Source organism: Alligator sinensis, unplaced genomic scaffold (genome assembly GCF_000455745.1).
Source record: "Alligator sinensis unplaced genomic scaffold, ASM45574v1 scaffold879_1, whole genome shotgun sequence".
Lineage (NCBI taxonomy): Eukaryota > Metazoa > Chordata > Crocodylia > Alligatoridae > Alligator > Alligator sinensis.
This window is the reverse complement of record NW_005842250.1, coordinates 832,878-858,180: the sequence shown is the minus strand read 5'-3', so window position 1 is coordinate 858,180 and position 25,303 is coordinate 832,878. Positions and strand designations below refer to the sequence as shown.

General features: G+C 45.9%; 1 protein-coding gene across 2 annotated transcripts in view; it reads right to left on the bottom strand.

The window, feature by feature from the left end:
• The window catches only part of LOC102382075 (gamma-aminobutyric acid receptor subunit beta-4), a 124,153-nt gene that overhangs the window by 11,259 nt on the left and 87,591 nt on the right, over window positions 1-25,303 (bottom strand). For both annotated transcript variants that reach the window (XM_006027533.1, XM_006027534.1), the window contains exon 4: window positions 11,154-11,374. In XM_006027533.1, the coding sequence (XP_006027595.1) occupies window positions 11,154-11,374 (221 nt within the window). The remainder of the gene's footprint in view (window positions 1-11,153; window positions 11,375-25,303) is intronic.

The following is a 25,303-nucleotide window of genomic DNA, read 5'->3' as shown; positions in this document are numbered from 1 at the left end:
TTCCCTACAGTGTAAGCTGTAAAAATGTATTAAAAAAAGATTGTCCACCCCATTTACAGGACCCGGTGGGCTAAAATTTTCCATAGTGTCCAGTCCAAGATCACTGTCTATCTAGCTTGCCTAAACAAAGGGCACTGAGGGGAAGCATGCCCTGATCTTGGAGTAGGCTCACAGCACAACTCCAGACTTGCAGCAAAACTCAACCATCACCTGCAGTGCTGGTTTCCAATAAAGAACACGGCATGGAGTGCTAGGGATGCAGCACTCCAGAGGCCAAATCGTGTCCTTGCAGGTATCAGCATAACTCAGGAGCCGCACCATTGATTTGATTAGGTATATGCTAGATTTATACCAAGGTAACTTATTTAATTTGACCTTCCAAGTCAGATCAAATAATGTCTTTCCATTTTATTATTTGGGGATGTTCATTCCTGTGAGGTAAACAGAATAAAGGTTATATTGGTTTCAGAGTATCAGACAATTGATCCTCTTCCTTACAAATAAAATCACAGGTCCTTGACTGGCCAGCAGGTGTGTGACCTGCTGACTGGCTACAACCAGGTAGTAAGTTGGCCAGCTGTGACCTGTCCTGCTCACCTCCCATGCTGTGCTGTTATCTAAGTGACTGAAGGGAAAGCAGGTGGACTCAGAGTTCTGCCCCAGCAGCTGGTGCGGATTCTTTCACTTTTCAAATATGTGTCTTGGGGTCCCTCCGACTGTGCCATCTGGACTCCATGAAACAATTTTTACTCCTCTCCTGAATTACTATAAGTGATGGTACAATCAGAAAGGTGAACGTTCATATCAAGGGTCAGCAAATTAATGAATGCAGCTCAGTCTGAAGGGGGGCTGCTGCTTGTCACCTGGCTGCCACCACTACCTCCCTCACCGGCAATTCCATTTCCCACTGCTTTCCCCAACTGCTGATTGTTGCCACCATCCCAGTTTGGCAGGCTAAGTAAAATCTCTTTATTGAACAGAGCAGACAAAATGGAAGACAGAGTCAAATGGGTTACCTATACTGGCACACTGACAGAAGCCAAAGGCCTGATTTGGACAGCTGGCCTGTTGACTTCAGTTGGTATTGAGCCAGGGTGGGGGCGGGGGAGTCAGTCAGACACTTGCACCGTCTCTGGGTAGTGTGTGGTACTTGGTACCATGGTAACTTGGAGGGACAATGCTATCTAATATAAAGCAGGGGTTGGCAACCTATACCCCGTAGGCTAAAGAGATTTAGCAGCATTACTGTACAGTAGCATCCCTGAACAGCTTTTTGGTGATGCTGACTGTGCAGTAGCTTGTTACTACTGTACAGTAGCATCGTGTCATGCTTTGTGCCATGTGGTGCTACTGTGCAGTAGTAATGAGTTACTGTGCAGTGAGCATCTCATGTAGACACAGCCACTGCCCCTTCCATGTTGGCTATCTCAAACAGGAGATGAAATGCTGAGGGAACTAGGAAACTTCATTCTCCTCTTATAACCACAGATGGTCCAGAGCAGGACTAGGCACACTAGCAATCTCACTGTACCCCAGCCCATACTGTACATACTCTGGGAGCAAGGCATGCTGGCAGCCAAGGCCATCAGACTAGTACTGTGTGAGGTGTAGATGTTCAACAACACTGTTTATTGGGTCAGTGCAATACGTTTCACATAGGAGAAGAAACAGGCAGGCAGACAGACATTCTAATGTTTGTCTAATAAGGACTATTGAAAGGCTGTCTGTTAAAAGAGTGGTAAAGAGTGAGAGCATAAGGACGAAAATGTGGGGGATTGGGAGGGATGAGAGCACATGTGGGAAGGGAGGAGGGAGGAGAGGCAAAGGGCCACAGAATAGATGGGGGAGATGACAGGATGAAATGGAGGGAGGAGAAGGAAAATAACACAAGAGGGGTCACGAGAGGTAGCAACGAAAAAGAGATATCAGGGAAAGCAGGAGAAGAATGAGAAGTTAAAAGATAAATCAGAGGAGGGGCAGAGCCTCACTCTGTAAGAAAGGAATCTAAGAGAAAGACAACAAACCCATCCTACCGTAATAGTTACAGACAGAGAGCAGTGCCTCCAGGAGAAATGACAAAAGAGAAAGGCAGAGAATGGGATTGGAGAAAACCAGAGGGAAGGATGTCACCCTCCCCTTGACATTACAGTTAGGCACTGGAATACTGCCAAACTGTATCTTTCCCTAAAAAAATATTCAAAATGGTTGTGGTATAAATTTTTTCCTACTTGGAAACTCAGTATCTAGCAAAGGAAGGAACTCAGCGGTAATTTGCACAGTGAAATGACCTGCTGTCACAGTCCTCCAGTGACCACAAGCACTGCCTAGACATGATCTCCCCTGCTACCCTATCCCCCCAAATCATCCCCCTTTTCACCCCATCCTCTTTGGAGGAAGATATAGTTCTGCCTTTCCATGGGAATAATGTTATGTAGTCACTGCAAAACAGCAAGGAGGAAACAGAGCTACCATTTCTCTACATTGCTGGCAACATGCACACAGTACATTTTGAGTAGATGGGGCAGTAGGAAAATTGCAGATTATTTTAAAGGGGGGATCTAATCTCTGGATGTGTTGAGCAGTTCAGTCCAAAAAAAGTGTGGTTAGTGTGTGTGTGTGTCCCCACTGCCCTCTAATGGACTGTGTGTCATGGACACTATATTTTGATAGCAGATGCTGAGAATTCTTCAGTACAAGCAATAGAAGCACAATATTTTGGAGCAGAAGCAATGAAGCTATGAGTGGCCACTGCATAAAAGCTGGTGACACCAGAGAAGTGCCTTGGTAGCAGCTGATTTGTTACACCTTGAACTATTCTCCAGCCAGAGCTTAAACTAAACCTTAATGGAATGCCCACTTAAACCCCTTTCTTCTCATTATATTCTCATCACTGCCATTTCTGTAAAGTAGAAAAGAGAGGCTGTTCTCTCGCTGTGACCTGCCAGGTGCCCTCATTGCCTGCTGCATTCAGAGAAACTTATTGAACTGCCTGCTTAGGTGAGAACCAAAACTCACAGCAATAATACAAGGGAGCCTTTTCTCATTAAAATCTTATTAGATAGGAAGTCTGGACAAAATTATAAAAAGCACTGGGAACTAGTGGGAAGAGGCAAATGGAATCTTTAAAGGGTTTTTCCTATCACTAACTTGGACAGAGGATTATTAGGCTCTATGTATGGGTGACAGGAAGGGGAAAGAGACACCTCAATTTCCTTTTTCCATTACTTACCCTATCTTCATGAGCTGAGAGCAGTAGGGAGGACTGCCTCATCACAATTGTAGCTCTGCCAGGACTCCTGAATCATAAAACTGATCACTTAAGGGCTCCTCCAGTCTCAGAAACTTAGTTCGCAAATACCCACCGCCCATATCAACCATTTATTTTCCTTCTCTGATCCTCCTTTGTGCAGTTCGTTTATTAATGGCTTCTTAGTTAGAGTGATTACTTAAGGCTGCAAGCATGGAGGGAAACACTCAAAACCAGTATTATAAGACTGCCATGTTCAAGTCTCTGCCTGTGCCGGTCTCAAAATATGAAGCCTGGGATAAGTTCTAGAGCATCTGCTCCAGACAACTTCCTAGAACATCCCTGAATTGCCTCATATCCCAATTTCACCCAGTTTTCTGCCTCACCTGTTTTCTCTGTGCCTTTAGCTCATGTTTCAATCAGAGTAGCTCCCTCAACAAAACCTCTCCATTCTACTTATTCAGGTACATTCTTGGGGCTCTCATTTTCCATTTTTTTCTCTGCATCTTTATCAAAGTGGCTAGAGAAAAAACAGCCACTACCTGTTAGATTCAAATGGCAAATTATTGCCCCAAGCTCCCACTGTTTTCAAAAGAAGCAGGACCAGACTCCTAATGGGTATTGTGGATCTTTCCATGGAGAGAAACTAAGACAATTGCACTTGAATCAAAAACAGGCCAGCAAAAGGCACTCTCAGTTTGTTTCCTATGTTCTGCTTTTTTTCAGCCAGGCATTGGTACACGCCCTCATACACAGTCCAGTCAAAGAAACAATGTTTTAGGTTTTTTTAGCTCTGTAACAGGGCAGCCTGTCCCTTGTAAGAGGAAACAGTCAACATTGTTAAGAGAGCCCAGCTGCAGGGCCTTTCAATAATGAGGGTGTATCCCACGAGGAGCTTGAAACCTCCTGGGAGACAGCAGAAAAGGAAGCAAGATGTGCACTGAACAATTTGCTGCATGGAGGGGTCAGCCTGCTGTGCTAAGGCCAGAGCCAAAGGGGTTCCCATCAGCACCCAGGATGGGACAGCATAGTTTTGTTTTGCTTATTTTCTTTGTTTAAAAGACTGGTGTTATTTGGGAGGACAGCTGAGGAGCTCCTTAGAGAGCAAAGCTTGCCTGCAAAAGCCAGCAGTCTAAGAAACCTCCTTACAAGCTCCTTTTACCAACTTGTTATATTTCAGTTCTCTTGAGAAAACAAAGGCACCACAATCCCTTAAGGACAAAGACATAAGAAGCACAGAGATGTTAGCATCTACAGTTGGAAGGAAACACAGAAGCAACAAGGCTATAAGTGGGACATGTGAGGGCTAACCCCAGGCTTTTGAACAGGGTAGAGTGAATGAGGTGGGTGGAACAGAGAAAAGCCACATTTTGCTGATTGAGAAAACATTCAAACACTAAAGTCCTGAAGTTTTCAAAGTTGTTTTATAAGAATGTGCTAGAAAATGTCATCTTCTACTTGGCCGTTAGCAACTTCCAAAGGCCCAATAGTTTTATAAATCACTAGTGAATTTTGCTTTTTCCTTGCAAATCCTTGTACATCATACTACAACCAGCAGCATGGCAAAAGCTTGCACATGTTTACATTGACTTCACATGCATAAAGTGTGTTCCCTACTTCCTGCACAACTTGACTATGCTCCTCTTCCTTTCTGAAGTGAATGCCATGTGTGCTTTCTTTGTGAATGTACAGCACACAAAGGAATCAAAATGGAAAATACAAGTGATTCTGGACCAATGCACATTGGTATAACAGGTGAAAACAATCCATTGGGGCTGGACCTCCATGGTAAAAGGGTCTGGAAAAGCACAGCACCAAATACGAGGTCAAAGGTACATTTTCCAAATTACTTTTTGTGAAGAAAAGTGACTAACCTAAGGCATTCTTTCATAACAACCAGCATGAGTTAGCAAGAGACTTTCTCTACAGTGACTAAAATGCTGGAAGTTGACAACAATTGCAGAATATCTGCTATGGGTTAGTCCTTCCAAGTATATTGGTTTCCCTCTTTCATGGCATCATGGACATTAGAGGTGGGCAGGATCTGTGGGATCCTCTGAGTTCCTTTCCCCCAGTTCCAGGATAGCTCTTGACAGTTTATTCTTCAGGGCTGGGATTTTCTCTTCATCTCCTGGAAAACTATTCTGACATTTCACTTATATTTTAATTTTCTTATGCATCATTCTTTGCTTGTAACTGTGCCCCTTGTGCCACTCTAAATATGGGAATTCTCTCATTCCCTTGACATTAGTCTGCAACCAAATCCAAGTGATGGCTTTGACAATAGCTCTTTTCATGATGTCTCTACTCTCAGCCCCATGATGAGTTTAAACCACTTTTCCTGAACCCCTTTCTGTGTCCCTACAAATTTCTCTCAACGAGGTGTCTTAGCACTTCAGGAGCAGGCTTTTCTGATAACTCCATGATGCAACAATGCTTCATGGTATTTAGCATGAAGCCTGGCAGGATTTTCTGATGCAAAATGGGCTCTGACTCAGCTGCGGGGCCTTGGGATATTTGGCTAATGGAGCCCCTCAGGCTGAGTTGGTGTGTTGCTTCTGATTGGGAGCTCCGATATGCTTTCTTCTGCTTCTGTCTGCAGAAATGCAAGAATAGACAGAGCCTAGTAAAAGTCATGTCAGATCTCCCACACTAGCACTGGCCATTTGGACAACTGAATCACCCCTTTCTCATTTCCCAGACCAGTGCCTTCAACTGGCAAAAGAGCAAAACAGTCCAACTATTTTGCTGGCAGGATTTTCTGATGCAATATGGGCTCTGACTCAGCTGCAGGGCCTCTGATAGGAGGAAGAGTCAAAGACTCTGAGAAAAGAGATCAAAGAACAATGTAGGTGGTGCTCCTCTAGGGTGAGGCAGAAGGTTCAACCCTTGAGAGGCCAAAATGATACAGGCTTCCTAGAGCTCCTGAGAGAAGTGCTGGCCACATGATCAATGCAAACTTGCTTGGCCCTCATTATAGCCCCACGGCAATCTAGGCACCAGTGGCCATAAACTGCACAATGGATTGGGAACTGGACGTAACAGAGAGCACTGGGATCTATACTTTGCAGATAGTTCTGGGATGGAAGAGTATTAGGAAGGATCTGGGCCTCTGGAGGAGTATGCTGATGGGCAAGGGGATAGCCCAGGTTTCATTGTTCAGATAGGAAGGTGCAGTGTGCTCCCTTTCCAGCCTCAGCCCTTTGAGGTGGGTTTATTTCCTTATTTCTCCTAACATAAAATGGCAATGTGCCTGGACTTGTGTATGTGGGTGGGTGCTCGTTTGTGTTTATGAGTAGGGAAGCAGGTGTGTTTACAGTCTGCAGTCTATATGACCACACATACACACACGTACACAGATATACAAATCCACTTTAAAGAGATAATAAGGAAATGTTATAAACCATCTTTCACAGGCACTTTTCCTCCATGTCTCAAAGTACATATAAGTTGCAGTTCTGATGTTCTCTCTTCAGAATGCATTAAACACTATTCGGTCATAACCCCTCCCCCCTTCTTAAAATCCTTGCTTGTGAGGATGGCCCTTAGTATTTCCACAGAAGTTTTAGGTCTGGAGATCAAATCACTCTGCATTTGGCTGTTCAGAAGACACTCCTCAGGCTGACTGATAGTCCAGCTTTGCATCTGACTTGTTGCCCACTCTCAACCGCAATTCTTCCTCCTGCAGCCCTGACAGCTCTCTATCACTGGAAGTCAAGGGATTTTGAAATTAGAGATAATCAAAGCTAGGAATATCTATTTAAGGGGAATTTAAAACTTGTTTTCAATCTTAATCACAACACATCCAAATACATTCCAAATTTCCTGAAAAACTAGTTTTCCAAAAAACCCCAAAATATACATTTTAGAATTTTTAAGAATGATATTGTATGGATTTATATTAATGGAATTAAATAATATAATGATTGAAATGATTTTGTGACATTGTTATTTGACTAAAAGCATAAAACTTTCTTTAAAACAGGAGATACTTTTATCTAAAAAGGGTATTCCAATCAGTATTAAATTGCAACTGTTTTAAATTATTTTAAAAAATATAATAAATAGGATGTTTCAAGTAGTATGTATCATATATTGAAATGTCAGCACTAATACTAGTGCATAATGCCTCAACATAATGAAAAAATAATAAAAATGTGTGTGTGAAAAACGCATACAAAAGAAATACAATTCAAAATGAAATTTTAGAATTATTCTATGGAAAAAAGTCTTCCAATATGAAAAAAAATTCCCATTTTAAATTTCTTCCTATGGATATTTCATTGAAAAATAATACAATTTGGAAATAAAGAAAAACTGTTGTTAGAAACAAGTTTTCCAAAAAAAAAAAGAAAAAAAAAGAAAGCTGTTTCAACACCTAGCGAAGAAGTTCTTTCCAGCCAGCTAAATCAAGCTTATTCTCCCCATTTATTTGTATTATTTCCCCAGACTGAATCATATCTTATTATTTTCCTGTTCAACTCCTTTAGGGTTCTCCTCTTTCACCCAATGCCTCTTCCTTCTGTCATATTTGAAACTCCTCCCAATTTAGTGTCACCTGTGAATGCCATAAAGCTGCTGGTTATGCCATCTCTTAAATATTTATTTAATGAAGGAGCTAGACAAGACCAGATCTCATGTTGACGCCTAAGAAACCTCTCTCTCCCAGATCACCTCTGCTGACACAACACATTGCTTTCAGTTAGTTCTACTTGTTGGTGATTGCCATGAGCCTTTGATCCAAACCAAAGCAAGTTAGTTTTGGAGTAAGCTTTTTGTCAGATGCTGTGTATTAGTGGTTTCATGAGATGATTTTACATCTGCTGCATCCCCTTCATCCACTTATCTGTTAAGTGTATCAAAACAAGCACATGTGCATCTTTCCAATATAGGGACTTTCACAATGAGCAATTGGGGAAAATAAAAGGCTTCATTTACTCATGAAAACAAATAGTATCTTGGAACCTGGTCTTAGTCTCTCTGAGGTTAAGAGCAGAGCTCTCATTGATTCTGGTGGGCCACAACTGGGCCCCTGGTGGTTCATTCTGAGCCTTTCTGCCAGATGTACCAGTTTTCTGGCAGGGAGCTAGAATGACCCAGATCAAATCTGAGGTTAACAGGCACTAGGACCTGGCTGCCCCCACTGTTCTCCCTGCCACCTGAGTGTGGCATGGGGTATAGAGCCTCCCCACTTCCCTAACAGTTGTCACTGAAGCTATGGCTCCAGAGTCTGGATTTAAATGCTCCAGAGGTTTGTAGATTGCTGATCCCTGCACCAGAGCATAAGCATCACAGAGATAAAGCCACTGGAATATAACTTTCTGCATTCCCACATCAGTTTTAAGGTATGTGTGTCAAATTTTTGATCCAGCCCAGCTTCAGTTTCAGACAGAACCTGGCATGAATTTAGACTCCTATGCTTGAGATCATAGTGCCCTGCAAAGAGAATGACCTACACACCAGAAGTCTAGCAAATAGCATCAATGAATAACTTCACTGCAGGATCAACTCCAAGATGAGGGTGGGGCAGGAAAGATGGTAGGATATGAAGACGAAAACAAAGATTGGCACATAGCAGGAAAGATCAAGGCAACTAACTTTGAGAAACACAAGACAGATAGTCAGTACCAAGAACAGATTCTCTCTAGTATGAAACCTAAGTGTTAAACTTTTATCAAAGAAGCCATCAAATGCTACAGAACCCCGAAGAACCCAAACTGAAGAAAGAAGGCAATGTTCAGAAGAACCCTGAAATTGTCCTCCAGTATGTTTGTGGATACAAGTACTTGGTACCAGCAAAAACACAAAAGCAAATTTAGAAACTAAGATGAAATCTCTTAAAAATGATGACCCAGATCTCTATGAACAAGATGGCTGGATCTATTAAAGTGTTCCCTGGGGCCTGCTATCATTCAGAAGCCTGCACTTTCATCACAGGAAGAAAGGCATCTCCTGACAAGACCTATGACCACTATGAAGTGAACGCCAGCAGTGCCTGCTGACGGCAACAGGAGATGCAAATGTTCAGTACCTTGGAGAGTATTTGTGGTAAGAATACTGCTGAGGGAAAGGAACAGCTCTCATGTAAACCGACATGAATGTAGGACCTTAAAGAAATGGGGGAGAATGATCTGATTATTTTCTCTCTCATTATCCCAGGTGCCATCCCTATAGTCTTACCTCTAAATGTGGCCTGTCCAAGGCTGTTCTTGACACTGTCCAAAGAGCACTACTGGCTCTTAGGATGTGTCTACACACAAAATGAACTTGCAACTGTAGCATGTGCTACCATACATATGCTATCTTAATTTAGCTAGAACACATAACACTTGTAGTTAAGATGTGATGGTATAGTCTTCAGCAAACAGCCAAACCCTCTGGAGATCCTGTCTATGAATGTTGTCTTCCAGTTCAAGCTAACACCTCCATCACCATGAATACATTGCAATGTTACACATTCTAGCCAGATTAAGCTAGTCCAGGCACACTGTTATTTGCTACAATAACACCTTCATTTTGTACCCTTGGGGCATGTCTACACCATTAAGCCATGTTAGGAAGAGCTTGGGTGAAGCACAGTGCACTCACTCCACTCCAAAATGGATGCCATGTAACCACCTGTTGTGCTGTGCCTATCTGTATCATTAAACATACCTAAGATAGCAAAGTCATTGGTTGGCACCCATCATGGCTCTACAAAACTTGCATACATCCATTTTGAGGGGCAGCACATGTGAAGTGGCACTCCCTGGTGTGGTCGTCTGGGGGTGTATGCATACCCAAATTGTATTTCCATGCTGCAAAAAAACTGTGTTCTTAATTCATATTGGCTAATCCACATTGGCTAATTCAGATTACAACACCAGAGAAAACAAGGTGTTTGACATCAGTCTTCCTTGTAGGCTTAAACTCAAGCTGCTGTCCTGAATGGGTGCTTAAATTGTCTTGTGTTCATTGTTATTTTAACCCAAAGTAGACAACCTTAGTTGAGACCACCATGTTTTTTGGTTGGTGTGTTATAAATATAGACCTGTCAATGAAGTTGGATAGAATCCTCACAGAGATCCACAGAGTGGCATGTACTGGAAACTTCATCAAAATATGAAACATCCTCTAACATACGAAAGTTTGGGGTACCCTTTTCAAAATAAATCTGTTGGTGTGACAGGGCACTTGGTATGGCTGTCACTTTAAGAGAAGAGGGACTGCTCAGTTAGCAGCCTGCAGGTGTGGCAAGGGCCAGTTAGGGAGTTACCTGACCAGATGGGGGCCAGGCATATAAACTCAGGGCTAGAGCTGGTAAAGGACTCTAGCCCTGGGAGCCAGAACAAGAGGATCTCTTGGCAGCAGGGCTGCAGCAAAGCTCCTAGCAGAACAGCTGAGTTGGGTTAGATGTCTATCCCTAGTCATTTTGGCATCTGATATGTTCAAAATAAAGGTTGGAATATTTTTTTTAATGGGCAAAGTATGTTTTTGCAATGCCACATGCTCAAAAGGACTAAACTGATTTGGCTCAAACTTTCCATAAATACTCAGTCCTGGTCAGAGACCAAACCCGGAATATTTAATCTGATCTCTAATCTAAATGAGTTATGAGCAAGTGAAAATGTGAGCTTCAAATGGAAACAATAGGCAATTTGAATGAAAGTGGCCTACATTGGTGTGGGGCCTCAAATATCCCTCCATCCCTAACACTGATCTACCTCAAATCATTTTAGCTATAAAAAATGCAGTGACTTTTGGAGTGGAATATGATTTTAGACACACAGAAGTGAGCAACACTTGAGCAAATCTCTCTTGCCTGCTGGCACTTCTTTTAAAATGGAGCTTGGGAGAAGTAGGTGATAAGATGAATGGCAATGGTGTTCATAACCAAGCACATAATGAAAACTTCTACTATGCTTACCTCAGGCCATAGAGCACAGTCCCATCTGGATGGAGCCGGATCATACGGTTCTTCACTGTCACTCCATGTAGGAAAGACTTCTTGTCATTCAGGAAATATGTGTCAGGGAGCCACAACTGGTCAGCCACACGGTTGTCCAGGGTTAGGTTTAGAGGAAGGTCATTATACGCTAGGCGCTTGTCCCGCCAGCTCTGCTGGAAGTACATGGTGATGGTGTAGTCCTATGAGAGGAAACACCCAACCGTCAGTCTGTCCCAAAGGAGAGACATTACTCATTCTTCCCAAAAATGCTGCCTTGGAGACATCTATTATGATGGCAAAATGTTTACATCCACATGCCTCAATTCCACACGTGATGTTTTATAGAAATTATGCCATTTTTTGAAAGAGCTGCACTCCAGGATAAAGAAATGAACTTTCTAGAGAAGGAAGTGATTTGAGTTGTCACTGATTTAACATTTGATGGATACAGCCTGCAGCAGTACATCAACCCATTTACTCCTCTGGTCTGCTCAGTGCTCCTTAATACCAATATCAGAGTGTGGTAGAAGATGGGGACAAGCCAACAAATGCAAATTTTGGCTCAACATTCCTAAATGTCAGGGAGTTGAAAACCTCAAAACTGCTCTGGCTTGTGTGTACCCCAGTTTACTTTTAATTATAATATTAATAGTCATTTTGATGACCCTCCTCCCCACAGTACCAATGGAGCTCTGGCAACAGAAGCTTCCCTAATCAGTTCCAGAGCCTGGATCTTTGGAAGGGACTCTGACTTGAGTTTGGCTGTATAATGGTTATTTTGCATTTCAGTAGCCCCCAGGGGCCCTAACCAAGAGCAGGGCCCATCAAACTAGACACAAAACAAACACTTAATAGGAGGCAGTTCTTGAAAGGCTTGCAGTCTAAACAGACATGAAAGACTGTAGCTGGGAGTGGGAGAGAGACACCAACTGTCAAAATGACTTGCCCATGTTCACACAGCAGTTCAATGGCAGAGCTGGGAATAGAACACAGACCTCCTGAACTGTCCTGTACATTGTGCTATAATTCTCCCTCCCCTCTATGCTGAAGAAGAAAGACAGATAAAAAGAAAATATATCAAAAAGGATGTGAGAGCAGGTTCTTTGGAATAAATCTCTGAGGGCATGTTGCAGGAAGAGTATGGCTTAACCAATGTTTGTCACAAAGGCACAAATAGAAGTCACTTTAATGTTATCTTATTTTTAGAAAAATCTAGGAGGCTTGGTAAGGGAACACAGAAACTTTCAAGGGTTCAAAATCAATGCCTGACTGACTATTAACACTTGACATGTTATATGGAAGGTTAACAAGCTGGTGGCTTCATTGCACTTCTGAGTAGACAGGGATACATTGCGTGAAAACAGGGTTTTGGAGTTATCCTGTGATAACTAAGTAATCACAAGATAACTAAGCCACCTCCCCTCCTCCCCATCTGCTTGGTGAAGGTTTTAGCATAGAGGCTGAAGCCTGGAATTTCAGGGAGGTGGAAAAGTTTGGTTTTCCTTACAGTTTGCCCATCTAGGCCAGGGTTGGGACACTTGGGCAGGACAGCATGGAAAATTTTTCACTGTCACTGCATATGTTTGGTTTGGGGATGAAGAGGGAACTTCACTCTCCAGGCCAGGACTAAATCTAACTAAAAGTTCAAAATGAGGAATGACTATGAATGCAGAGCAAGCCTCCTAGGTATCTGAAAGTAGGACAGATCTCAGCCAAGTGAATCAAGATTGAATCTCCAAGAGAAAACATCAGGACCAAGTGAATGGGAGTGGGAGGCACTGAACATTGCACAAAGAAATGCAACTAAGATTCTCAAATCCATTCTAGTATCACATTGTTGCCTTATGAGAATTGTCCTGGATGGTACAGATAGTAACCACACCATACCTATCCACTGCTGCCATTTGCCATTTCCAGCTATCCTGCACTGGCTACAGAGCACCCCTACAGCAGCTTTTTAATGTGGGCTGGGGTATCATGACACTGTATTGTAAGCAATATCTGCTCATTCTCTTGGGATATACTCTTGGGGCTGGTGCTTGATGCATTCCATTTCAATCTAAATTCAGGATTTTTTGTATCCTGCAATCTACACATGCTGGTGAGGACATAGCACAAGGCTCATGAAAAGTGATTTGTTTCCCTGAGACTGATGTGGGAATTCAAGTTATATGCAACAGTTCCACATTTAGGGAGCACAGACATCAGGATAACTTGAGTTACTCTAAATGAGCTATCTGTGGACAGGTAACACTGACAAAGATGTCATGGTAGCACATGGAAAATATTTTCACAAGTGGTTGTGATCCTAGCCACTGTTCCTACCCTCAAGGATGTTTCTGTATTTTGCATTTGATAGTTATTGGATAAACTGGAGAGGTAACTGAGACAGATTCTGTCTCACTGGTGGGGGGAAAAGCCAAATCTCAGGCTTCCATACCCTCCTGGACAGGCTCAGCTAAGACATATTCTTCCTGACTGGCTCTCCTTCTACCTAATAGGACAGCTTCAACAGGAGGTATGGAGGATGCTGTTAGCCCATGGCCTAATAGCCAGGACATGTTGCTGAGCACTAGGAGTTGTGGGTTTCAGTTCTCAGGGTAAGGGGGTGCCTAGCATCTGGATAACCTGCTCTCTGGCCAAGTGCCCTAACTAGGCTAAGGTTGGGAGTAACCCTGATTCCCCTTTCTTTTTTGAGTTGTTTTGCAACTTAGATTTAAATATGTTACTGCAGGGAGTCAGTTCTAAACTCTGTAAGTGACCTATTTTGCCACTTACATGGCTATAGTTAGCTACAACACCACTAACTCACCTAAAGGAGCTGAATTTGGGCCAAAATGTCTTACTTGGAATATCTCAGCTTTTGAGCATGCAAAGTTACTCAATATAGGGCAATCTGGGGCAGAGTGAGTTCCAGAAGACTGCAGAGCAGGTCAGTGGCAGAGCACTTGGGGGTCAAACAAGGAGTCTTAAGTCCTGTCTTTTAACTTAAAATATAGAAATTGAAGTTGCTTCCTTAATCCTCCCCCAATGTGCCTTCAGTTTGGGTAATGAGCATACTTATGTTGTGATCACTAAATTCCCCCTTCAAGCAGCTTGACCACCCATCTCTCATGGAGCTGAGCACTGCCTTCAGAGGGTTGGTCTCTCTTTCTGGACTCCATGGACAATTTGCAGTGAAACACCTGTCAGCAGCCTGGACCTGCATTGCAGTGTGAGTAAGGGAGCAGAACATAACAGCTTGGGGCTGCTTTTATTTTTATCAGGCCACCTGCTCTCATATTCTTCCCCAGTCCCCCTGTGATGTCACTCCACCTCAGTCTTTCCTGGAAATCCCTTCTCCTATTTTCATCCTTGAACCTCCCCCAGCTCTTCCAATGCATCTCAGTTCTGACCTGCAGCAACCCTGCTGTCCCAGTTTTTATTCCCTGCAGAACTCTGTAATGCACCTCAGCCTTTAGACAGGACACCTCTCTGTAACAGCAGTCCAAAGCAGCAGGTAGTGACTAGCCATGCTGAAAATCAAAAGAGTAAAGTGAGGAGCTTGTCAGGAGGGCAAATGGCCATTAGAAACCACAGTGAGAGAAGAGAAAACTAACTGCTTTTCTGATCTGATCCAGATTTGAAGGAAGGGATCTGGGGGATACAAACCAAAGCATTAACTTTCTGTGTTCCCAAACTATTTCCCTACTGGTTCTGTATATCAGCCCCCTAGCTCTTGGCACTCTTGAGATACAGAGCAGACATTTATTTCCCCTTGGGTTGAGTTCTTTCCCATGTTCTCCAGATGCTCCTGGGCTTCTGTTCCATCTGTTTCACAGCCAGACAGTCATGTTTTGTTATGAAAAGCTCTGTATCACCTAATAATCACAGGCTACCTAGTATTCAATGCTTCTCACAGTCCCTCTCATTTTCTGTTTCACTCTCCTTCTTGCTTTTCCCCTCTCTTCTGTTTTTTTTAATGCATCTCCTGCTTCACTTTCTCCATTTCATTTTTTTGTAATTCTCTCTCTCCTTTATATCTTTCTCACTCCATTTCTCAGGATTCCCTGTGCTGGCACTGAATTTAAGACCTAGTCCTTATACCTTTGTTCCGGGCAAGCACAGCCCTCAGACCGACCACAACCTTTCCATTTGATGATAGGAAAATTTATTGATACTGAGTGATAACAAAAAAGCAACAGTACAAACAATCAAGCAATTTTATATCTGCCAATCCTAGGGCTGTCATCAGAGTCAATCTGGCCAGGATGCAGGCTCCACTCTGAGGCTGTTTCTCTTAGGTGTCAGTAGTCTTGAGGTGGGATACCAGGGCCTTCTCCCCACCTCCAGTGGAGTGTATGAGATGGGTTGGTCATATGCCCTCAGTTCATGGTTGCCGCTGCGATCCTTCCTGGGGGATGGGGACAGGGACCCCTCTTGGGGAGAAGGAGTGCTGGGACAAAGGGAGGGATGAGAAGGAACAGGGAGGGACCCTTTGTTACTCTCAAGTCTCTGCTTTTGTATTCTCCTTCCCCCTTGATGACTCTTGATGACTCTTCATCTGTGGCTATCTCTGGTTGGTTGTCTCTCTGTGGTCACATGTCCACATAGCCTTCTGGGCCTTCTCCAAATTTGGTCTGTTCCCACAAAACCGGGACCTCACCCCTGCTCTGAGGCCTTGTAGCTGGTGTCATTTATCTTGTGCTATGGGACAGTATGGCACCTACTTCCTTGATTCCCGGGCTTTGTGTCCTTGTTGTGTTAGAGAACCTGTCTGCCATGAAGGCTGTGATCTCACGTTATGGCATGCCCCCCTCAATTCTCAGGCTGCGTCCATCAATTGGCCTTGTTGTGCTAGACAGCCTGTCTGCTTTCAGGGCTGTGAGACACATTGTGTGTGAAATCCAGGCTCTTTAGAAATCCAATTAACCCCTGCTGCCCATCTTAAACCCTTATAATATATATATCTATACCTATAAGTCAATTCCCCCCCCAAGAAAAACAGACCTTTAAATATCATTTCTAAGCCAACACCCTCCTCCTTTCTCATTCCAGTGCTCAGTTCTGTTGAATAATGTGCATGATTACTGGACAGAAATGGCATACAGAGTCAGGCAGGCATCCAAAACGTAGAGGTCAGAATACTTCTTGGGCGAAGGGGCGACATCGTTGCATTAATGAACTGAAGCTCCACAGCACAGAGAGGAGCAGCTTACAGAACTGAGCTCCATCTCCAAACTGCTAGCAGAGTACAATGCATGGAACAGGAACCCAATAGTATCTGAGAAAGAGTACATCATCCCAGAAAGACTTAAGCACAGTGACAAAGGTACACTACAATATGTGAGAGGGATGCTGTACCATAGGGGAAAGAGGTCCCATCTATCAATGGATACACACAGTCTAAGACACTGGGGTCACGTACTATACTGTTCCATAACATGAGATTGTCATCAGCAGTTTCTCGGAGTCAGGCTTGATGGGTCCTCAGGTGACTGAGGAGCCTGATTCTGGATATATACATTATTTGGCAATGGGGGCATGTTGTTGGTGGGGAGGTGGGATTTGCAGCCCTGGGTTGGCCTCCTTTCACTGCAGTAGAAGAGTGTGGCCAGCACAACAGCTTTGTAAATCAGGACCTTTGTTGATTTCTGAAGGTCTCTATTTTCAAAGACATGTTGTCACAACTTGAAGAAGGTGGCACTAGCACATCTGACCTGGTGCTGGAGGAGGCTGAGGGGGGACCTGGTGGCTGCCTACAAACACACCAGGGGAGATCAACAGCAAATAGGTAGATCCCTTTTCTCCCCAGCACCACCTGGGGTGACAAGGAACAATGGTAATAAGCTGATGGAGAATAGGTTTAGGTTAGGGATCAGAAGGCAATATTTTACAGTTAGTGTGGCCAAAATCTGGAACCAACTTCCCAGGGAAGTGGTCCTTGCCCCTACCTTGGGCAAATTCAAGAGGAGGTTGGATGATCACCTGTCTGGGGTCTTGTGAACCTTCCCTGCCTGTGGCAGGGGGTCAGGCTAGATGATCTGTTCAGGTCCCTCCTGACCCTAGCTACTCTGAAACTATTATGAAACTATGGACTTCTGCGTTGATGGTAGCTCATTGAGAGAAGTGACTGCTGAGATACAGCAAGTGCTCCATGTACTCCAGAGCCTCCCCATCTATGTAGATAGTGCGAGGGATGTCAGCTGGCCTGAGGAGGATTGGTGGAGAACCTTCATCTTGGTGACATTCAAGGACAGGCCAAGTCTCTTATATGAAACGTTGAAGAGATCTAAGGTCGCTTGCACATCCTGTGCAGAGTGAACCATCATGCAGCAATCATCTTCAAACTGAAGGTCGTGGATGTCCTGGGTGGCGAGTTTCATTTTTGCACTAAAGCGCCCAAGATTGAAAAGCTTCCTGTCCAGTTGATACTGGACACTGATGCTGGATGGTAGATCATTTCGGATGAGGTAGATGATGATTGTCAGGTAGATGGTGAACAGGGTGGGGGCGATCACCTGGATGTGGAAGGCATCGGTTTCAGATTTTCAACTCAGGACAGTGGCAGTCATTTCATCGTGCAGGAGTCTCAGCGGGCAGCCAAGGCATTGGAGGATGGTCTACAGAGCTTCATGATTTAAGGAATCGAATGCCTTGGTCAGGTCAATGAAGGTGAGGAACAATTCTTGATTTTCCTCCCAACACTTTTCTTGGATTTGCCTGGCAATGAAAACAATGTCCAAAGTGCCACGGGATGGTTGGAAGCTGTACTGGGTTTCCGGAAGTATCTCCTCGGTGACAGGACGAAGGTGGTTCAGGAGGATGTGGGCCAGGAACTTACCCGCAATAGACAGGAGGGAAATCCCCCTGTAGTTCTCATAGTCAGATTTGTTCCCCTTCTTGTAGATGGTCACAATGGTCCCATTCTTGAGATCCCCAGGGATGGCCTCTTCATCTCAAAGGCAATCAATAGATACACACAGTCTGAGAAACTGGGGCCATGTACCATACTGTTCCATAACATGAGATAAGGTGGCACCAGCTAGCAAGGCCCCAGAGCAGTGGGTCCTGTGTCCCAATTTTGGGGGAACAGGCCAAATTAGGAGAAGGCCAAGAAAGACCAAATTAGTATGTGTGCATGTGATGAGCTACGTAGAAGTGTGCCGAGCACAGAGAGACCAACCAGCAACAGCTACAGATCAAGAGTCATCAGGAGGGAAGGAGAATACAAAAACAGATACTTGAGAGTAACAAAGTGTCCTCTTTCCAGGTCCTACTCCTCCCTGTCCTCCTCCCTGAGGGGTCCCTATCCCCAGGAGGGGTCCCCAAGGCCACCATGGATAGAGGGCACACCACCAGCCTGTCTCATTCATCCACTGGGGGTGAGGTGTGGACCTCAGCATCCCACCTCCTGGCTGCTGACATCTGACATCTAAGAGAAAGCCTCAGAGTGAAGTCTGCATCCTGGCCAGATGTATCCTGGCTCTGATGACAGCCCTAGGGGTGGTAGTATATAGAATTGTTTGATTATTTGTATTTTTTCTTTTTTGTTATCACTGTGTATCAATACTTTTTCCTATTATTGAATGCAAAGGTCATGGTCAGTCTGAGGGTGGGTTCCCCCATCCCCACCACCTCAGACCCAAGGCCTCTGGGTCCTAAATCCAGAGCCAACAGATGCTCCAGAGCCAACCTTAAGAGAAGAAAGGACGCCCTCCCCTTCTTAAATTATAAACTGGACCCAGAATACCTTAATATCGTAGTCCATTAACAAAAAAACTATCCATCTAATCAATTTACCCATCTATGTAGGCACACAATAATTTTTCATCCCTCTGTTAAAAGATGCTGGCTATGCCATAAAACCCCTTAGAAATGAACATTGCTGAAACCTCCTCTTCAGACACAGATATAATAATAATAATTGAGAGTGACATCATTCTTTCCTATACCCAGGCTGATATAATGTGTGGAGCAATTCACAGGCTAGGAGATCAGAAGCAATAAGCCCAACTCCCTTCACTGGTGTTCTCTCAAGATGCTAAGGACTAACTCCATGGGTATATGTCAAGATCACTATGTTCTGTAATTTACCTGCCAGCCATGCAAACAGTCTAACGTCCCAATCCTCCCAGTTGCCACTCACTTCCTTGAACTTCTTGGCCACCAAACAGCTATCAGATGGCTCAGATGCAAAGAGCTGGTTCCAAAGGGATCAGTCTTACCAGCTCAGCAAAGAGGTTAGAACCCGATTGGCCCTGAGGACTAAACACCCCTAAGACTCTTCCCTCCTGGGCAGTGTTGAAGCCTATTAGTGGGACAATATGACTAAGTTTGCCTGGCTGGCTGAAATGGGGACAAACAAAAGAGTCTTGACTCTATGCAGGTGTATGCAATGTAAGTGATTTTCCCCACTGGTGCTGCTGCCCATGGTTGGCATTCTGACCACCCTGCTCTCAACAGGGATAGGTAAACCAGTGGTCATAATGCTTTCTCCTTCTCTGCAGAGCAACTCACCCCCTTGGGTACCACTAATACAGTCAAAAAATCAAAGCCATAATGCTCTCAGGTCAGCACCTTCAGCAGCACAGCATCTATTCAGAACTGAATGAATCTGCTGGGCCCTTGCATTGGGAAAGGAAAACTTGAATGGTCTGAACAGTGGCCAGGAAGAACTCTGTTCTCCATATTCCGAGGGGGATGGAAAGATGGTTCCCTCCTTACTGCCTAGAGGACATGGAAATGAATATATCATCTAAGAGGTCTGAGCAGCTTCAAGGCAAGAGAGAATGGGGTTTCCTGTGAATGGTAGTGCTGTGTGGGCATGTGCATTGGGAGGGACTGGGTTGGGGGAGGAAAGGGAAGGAGAGGAAAGTACCTGTCTATACTAGTGTTTGAGGTTGTGTGTACAGCTCTGAACTTTTCCTTGCCAGTGGCTTGAGACTACCTATACAATTGCATCTTAACTGAAACATTACAGTTGCACTAAGTTTCTATAAAATATTGTGTTAACCATATCCAGACAGGCAACATAAAGCAAATCTTCAAGTAGAGGTGAATCTGAATGAACATATTCATGCTCTGATCAGGGATAGCTTTGTTATCTGTCAGGATGTCTCAAGTAGGTCCTAGTAACTAAAGCGTGGCTTCCTGTTTCTACATACATTAACCCAACCTACATACCCAAATTCTGGGATCCTACAGAGGGGCTGGCTGTATAGCGGATTCTTCAGACATGATAGCATTGTGTAAACTACCATTACATGCCTATTTGTGCCCCTCTAAAACTATAAAATAAGCATCGGATCCTGGCTTCATGAGAGCAAACAGAACTTTTGCTGTCATTTCCAGTGGGACCAGCTATTAGCCCAAAAAGTCTAGCATTAGTTTTACAAATGCCAGTTTGTGACTGGCAACCACGCTAATTAGGGCTCCCACCTGGCTTGCATTACCTGGATTTTGATGAGCCAAACCAACATCTAGCCCATCCCATGCTATGTTATGCTTATCAAAATCTACACAGTTAAATGTTATAGCTAGACGTGCCATGGCTATCTGGCCTGGCATGTGCAATGCCTCACCACAGGATAATAAAGTGCTCCACAGACACAGCCTGAGACAGAGCAGGCACACATGTGCCTCCAGTGCACGTGTGCCCCTGTAGTCACCGGCAGCAGCAGCAGAGGCGCAGAGGAGCTGGCCCAGCTGCAGAAGATCCAGAGGGGGAGCCCCCCGGAGCCCCCTTAATTGAATCGGCAGGGAGCCACACTCCTGAGCCGTGCACTCCTGAGCCGTGCATGAACAGAGCACGCAAACAGGCATGCTCTGTGGGGCTCAGGCAGGGAGCAGGCTAGGGGGAGGACTTCCCCCCCAGGTGAGTGGGAACTGCTCTGAGGCTGACCCCTGGTGCAGCAGCTGTGGCCACCCCAGGAACCTTGGCTCTTCCTGCAGGAGGGAGACTAGAGAGCAGGGCAGCCACCAGGCTCTTTCCGGGAAGCCTGGAGCGGCCGGATTGGCTGAGTTAGCCCGGAGTGGCCTGATTGGCTGCTGGGCCAGCACGGGAAATTCAAACCACGGGCCTTAAAAGCCATGGTTTGATCAAGCCCCCGGCAGTCGGGGCTTGAGACCAGAGCAGGTGCACTTGTGCCTGCAGCGCATATGTGCCCCCTGTACTCACCGGCAGTGGCAGCGGTGGCAGGAGATCCTGGAAAGGTAAGTGGGGGTGGAGGCGTAGAGGAGCCAGCGCAGCTGTGGAGGATCTGGAGGGGGAGCCCCTCCAAAGCCCTCTTAGCTGAACCAGCAGGAAGTCCCGAGTCACACATGAACAGAGTGCACAAACAGGCACACTCTGGAAGGGCATGCCAGCGTCTGCGCCGGTGTTCACGCAAGGCAGGCAAGCAGGAGGAGCCAGGTCGGAGACTTTGACAGGGCAGAGAGGAAGACTCTTCACTCTACAATAATGGTGAGTACATGGCAGACTGCCAGGGCCCTGGCGGCGCTGCCTGGTGGCACTGCTCCTCTGAGGCCTCCAACCAGATGGAGCCCATGGGCGGGGGGGCTAGAGCCACCCTCAACCCCTGTCTGTGGGGGCTACCTGGTGGGGCCTCTGTGGCTTGGTGGTGGGAGTGGGGAGCAGGAGTTCCCTTGCCTGTCCCACATATACCTGTCTTTGGGCCTTGGAGGAGCAGGTGAGGGAGCTCCAGGGTGAGGTCAGCAGGCTGCAGGGGATCAGGGCCGCTGAGAATGAAATTGATGGGTACTTTCATTCTCTGCAGGGTCAGGAACCTAGTGGAGAAGCCCCCTGGGAGTTACCCGCTGCAGCAGTATGGCAGATGGTCACCTCCAGAGCCAGGGCTACTCATGCTACCACAGTGTCAGCCCCTCAGATAAAGCTGGGGAACAGGTACAAGGCCCTGGCAGCCGTGGAGGAGGAAGTAGGAGCCAATGCTGCTCCATGCACGGCACAGACTGAGTGATACTGGAACACCAAGAGGAAGAGACGCTGGGTCCTCATCACTGGTGATTCCATCCTGAGAGGAACGGAGGGGCCCATTTGTTGCCCTGACCCCATGGCATGTGAGGTTTGTTGCCTGCCTGGAGCTTGGATTCGGGACACCATGGAGATGATCATGGGCCTCATCTGACCCTCTGATCAATACCCCATGGTCCGCATCCACGTGGGAACAAATGACGTAGCCAAGGGCAGCCTGAACCACGTCATGAGAGACTACAAGGCTCTAGGGGCCAAGCTCAAGGAGACGGGGGCACAGGTGGTTTTCTCTTCTATTCTTCCAGTGATCAGACATGGGTGGTGCCATGAGGCATACATTAGTGAGGTCAACCAGTGGCTTCAGAGCGGCTACCAGACAGGCCTTGGGTTCTTGGACCATGACCCACATTTCCGCACAGAGGACATGCTTATGTGGGATGGGCTTCATCTCTCCCAGAAAGGTAAGCATGTTTTTTCTTCCAGGCTGGCTGATCTCATATGGTGATCTTTAAACTATGTTCACTGGGGGATGGGGATGCAGAGGAACATGAGAACACTTCGCCATCAAGCCAGGTGATGCACATAGGTAGTACCCAGGTAAGGGGCCAGGGCAGGCTTAGGAACAAGGGGGCGGCATGTGCACCTGCAGGAGGCCTCAAATGCCTCTATACAAATGCTCGAAGCATGGGGAATAACCAGGAGGAACTCGCCCTCCTGCTAGCTAGCAAAAGCCCAGACCTAGTGGGGCTCACAGAAACCTGTTGGGATTCTACCCATGACTGGGCAGTGGACATCAAGGGCTACAGGCTGTACAGGCAAGACAGAGCAGGGGAAAAAAGTGTGGGGGGAGCGCTCTACATCAAAGGGGCAGGAGTGCTAAAAAGCCCCCATGGCTCGACAAAGGTATCCAGGAATACCTGAGGGCAAAATATGAGGTGTACAAACAGTGGAAGCAAGGGGATGTCACCAAGAAGGATTACACCTCCGTTGCTCATGACTGCAGGGAGGCTGTTAGGAAGGCCAAGGCAGAGATGGAGCTAGGGCTAGCGACCAGAATTAGGGATAACAAAAAGTCCTTTTTCAACTACATAGGGAGTAAGAAGAAGGCACTGGGTAACATGGGGTCCCTACCGGACAGGCTTGGCAATTTGGTGATTGCAGAAAATGAAAAAGCTGACCTCTTTTAACAAATTCTTTGCCTCCATATTCCTGAACAGGAACTGGGACATTTCCCCCACTAGGATTACAAATGGACCCAGGGGAGGCACCACCATTCCTAGGGTCAGGGATGACCTAGTTAGGGAACTTTTGGAGGGGTTGGGCATGTTTAAATCAGTAGGTCCAGATGCTCTTCACCCGAGAGTGCTGAGGGAATTGGTAGGGGTCATCGCGGGCCCCCTGGCACTGCTTTATGAGCACTCATGGGGCTCTGGCCAGGTACCAAAGGATTGGAAAAGGGCCAGTGTGGTCTCCATTTACAAGAAGAGGAGAAAGGCGGATCCAGGTAACTATAGGCCAGTTAGTCTTACCTCAGTCCTTGGGAAGAGCTTTGAGAAAATTATCAAGGAGCACATCTGCAAGGGCCCAGCAGGGGAGGTAATGCTCAGGGGCAACCAACATGGGTTCATTGAGGGCAGATCCTGCCTGACTAACCTGGTTTCCTTTTATGATCAGGTCACAAAGTCCCTGAACGAGGGTGTCAAGGTGGATGTTGTCTTCCTGGACTTTAAGAAGGTCTTTGACACTGTTTCCTACCACATACTCTTAAAAAAAACTAGGTGACTGTGGCATTGATGTCTACATAGTCAGATGGGTGGCAAATTGGCTAGATGGTCGCACCCAGAGAGTGGTGGTTGTTTTTGACTTGGAGGGATGTGGGCAGTGGAGTCCCTCAGGGCTTGGTCCTGGGGCCTGTACTGTTCAACATCTTTATCAGTGATCTGGATGTGGGTGTGGAAAGCACACTGTCCAAATTCACTGATGACAGCAGGATGTGGGGCGAGGTGGGCACACTGGAGGGGATGGACAGAATCCAGCTAGATCTAGACAGGTTACAGAGGTGGGCAGATGATAATAGGATGGAATTCAACACAGACAAGTGCAAGGTGCTGCATCTAGGGAGAAGGAACCAGCAACACACCTATAGGCTGGGGAACACCACTCTTGTCAACACAGTGGCAGAAAGGGATCTTGGAGTCATTGTTGACTCCAGGATGAACATGAGCCACCAATGTGAGAAAGCAGTTAGTAAGGCTAACCGCACTTTGTCGTGCATCTACAGATGCATCAGAAGCAGGTCCAGGGAGGTGATCCTTCCCTTTATGCAACGCTTGTGAGGCCACAGTTGGAGTACTATGTCCAGTTCTGGGTGCCGCACTTCAAGAGGGATGTGGCTAGCATTGAGAGGGTCCAGAGGAGGGCCACTCACATGGTCAAGGGGCTGTGAGGCAGGCCCTACGAAGAGAGGCTGAAGGGCCTGGACCTATTCAGCCTCCACAAGAGAAGGCTGAGAGGGGATCTAGTGGCCATTTACAAACTCACCAAGGGCAACCAGCGGGAATTGGGTGAGGCTCTGTTTCCCTGGGCACCACCGCGGGTTACTAGGAATAACAGCCACAAATTTTTAGAGAGAAGGTCCAGGCTGGACATCAGGAGACATTGCTTTACAGTTAGGGCTGCCAGGCTCTGGAATGGACTGCCAAGGGAGGTGGTGCTTTCTCCTACCTTGGGGGTCTTCAAGAGGAGGCTGGACAGATATTTGGCTGGGATGTTATGACTCCAACATTCGTTCCTGCCCTGGGCAGGGGGTCGGACCTGATGATCTGTTTAGGTTCCTTCCGACCCGAAGCACTATGAAACTATGAAGCCTCACCTAGGGCAGACAAGGAGAAATCTTCTTTTGGTCCTGAGGGGGGCAAATGTGCCAAGTCCTGCTCACCTGAAAGTCACTTGCACATCTTTCATGTTAACCTGAGCAGCAGGATGTGTCCTAGGTTCTCTCAGTGGGTTCTTTCTCCCCTCCACCTTCCCTGTTAGCAGACCTTCACCTGGCAGAAACTGGCTGCTTTCTGCTGCTATGGGAGAGGAGTGCCTTGTTTGGCTGGCTGCTGCTGTGGACTGCTTAAGTTGGTGTCCCTTTTTGTGCCCACTCAGTGCT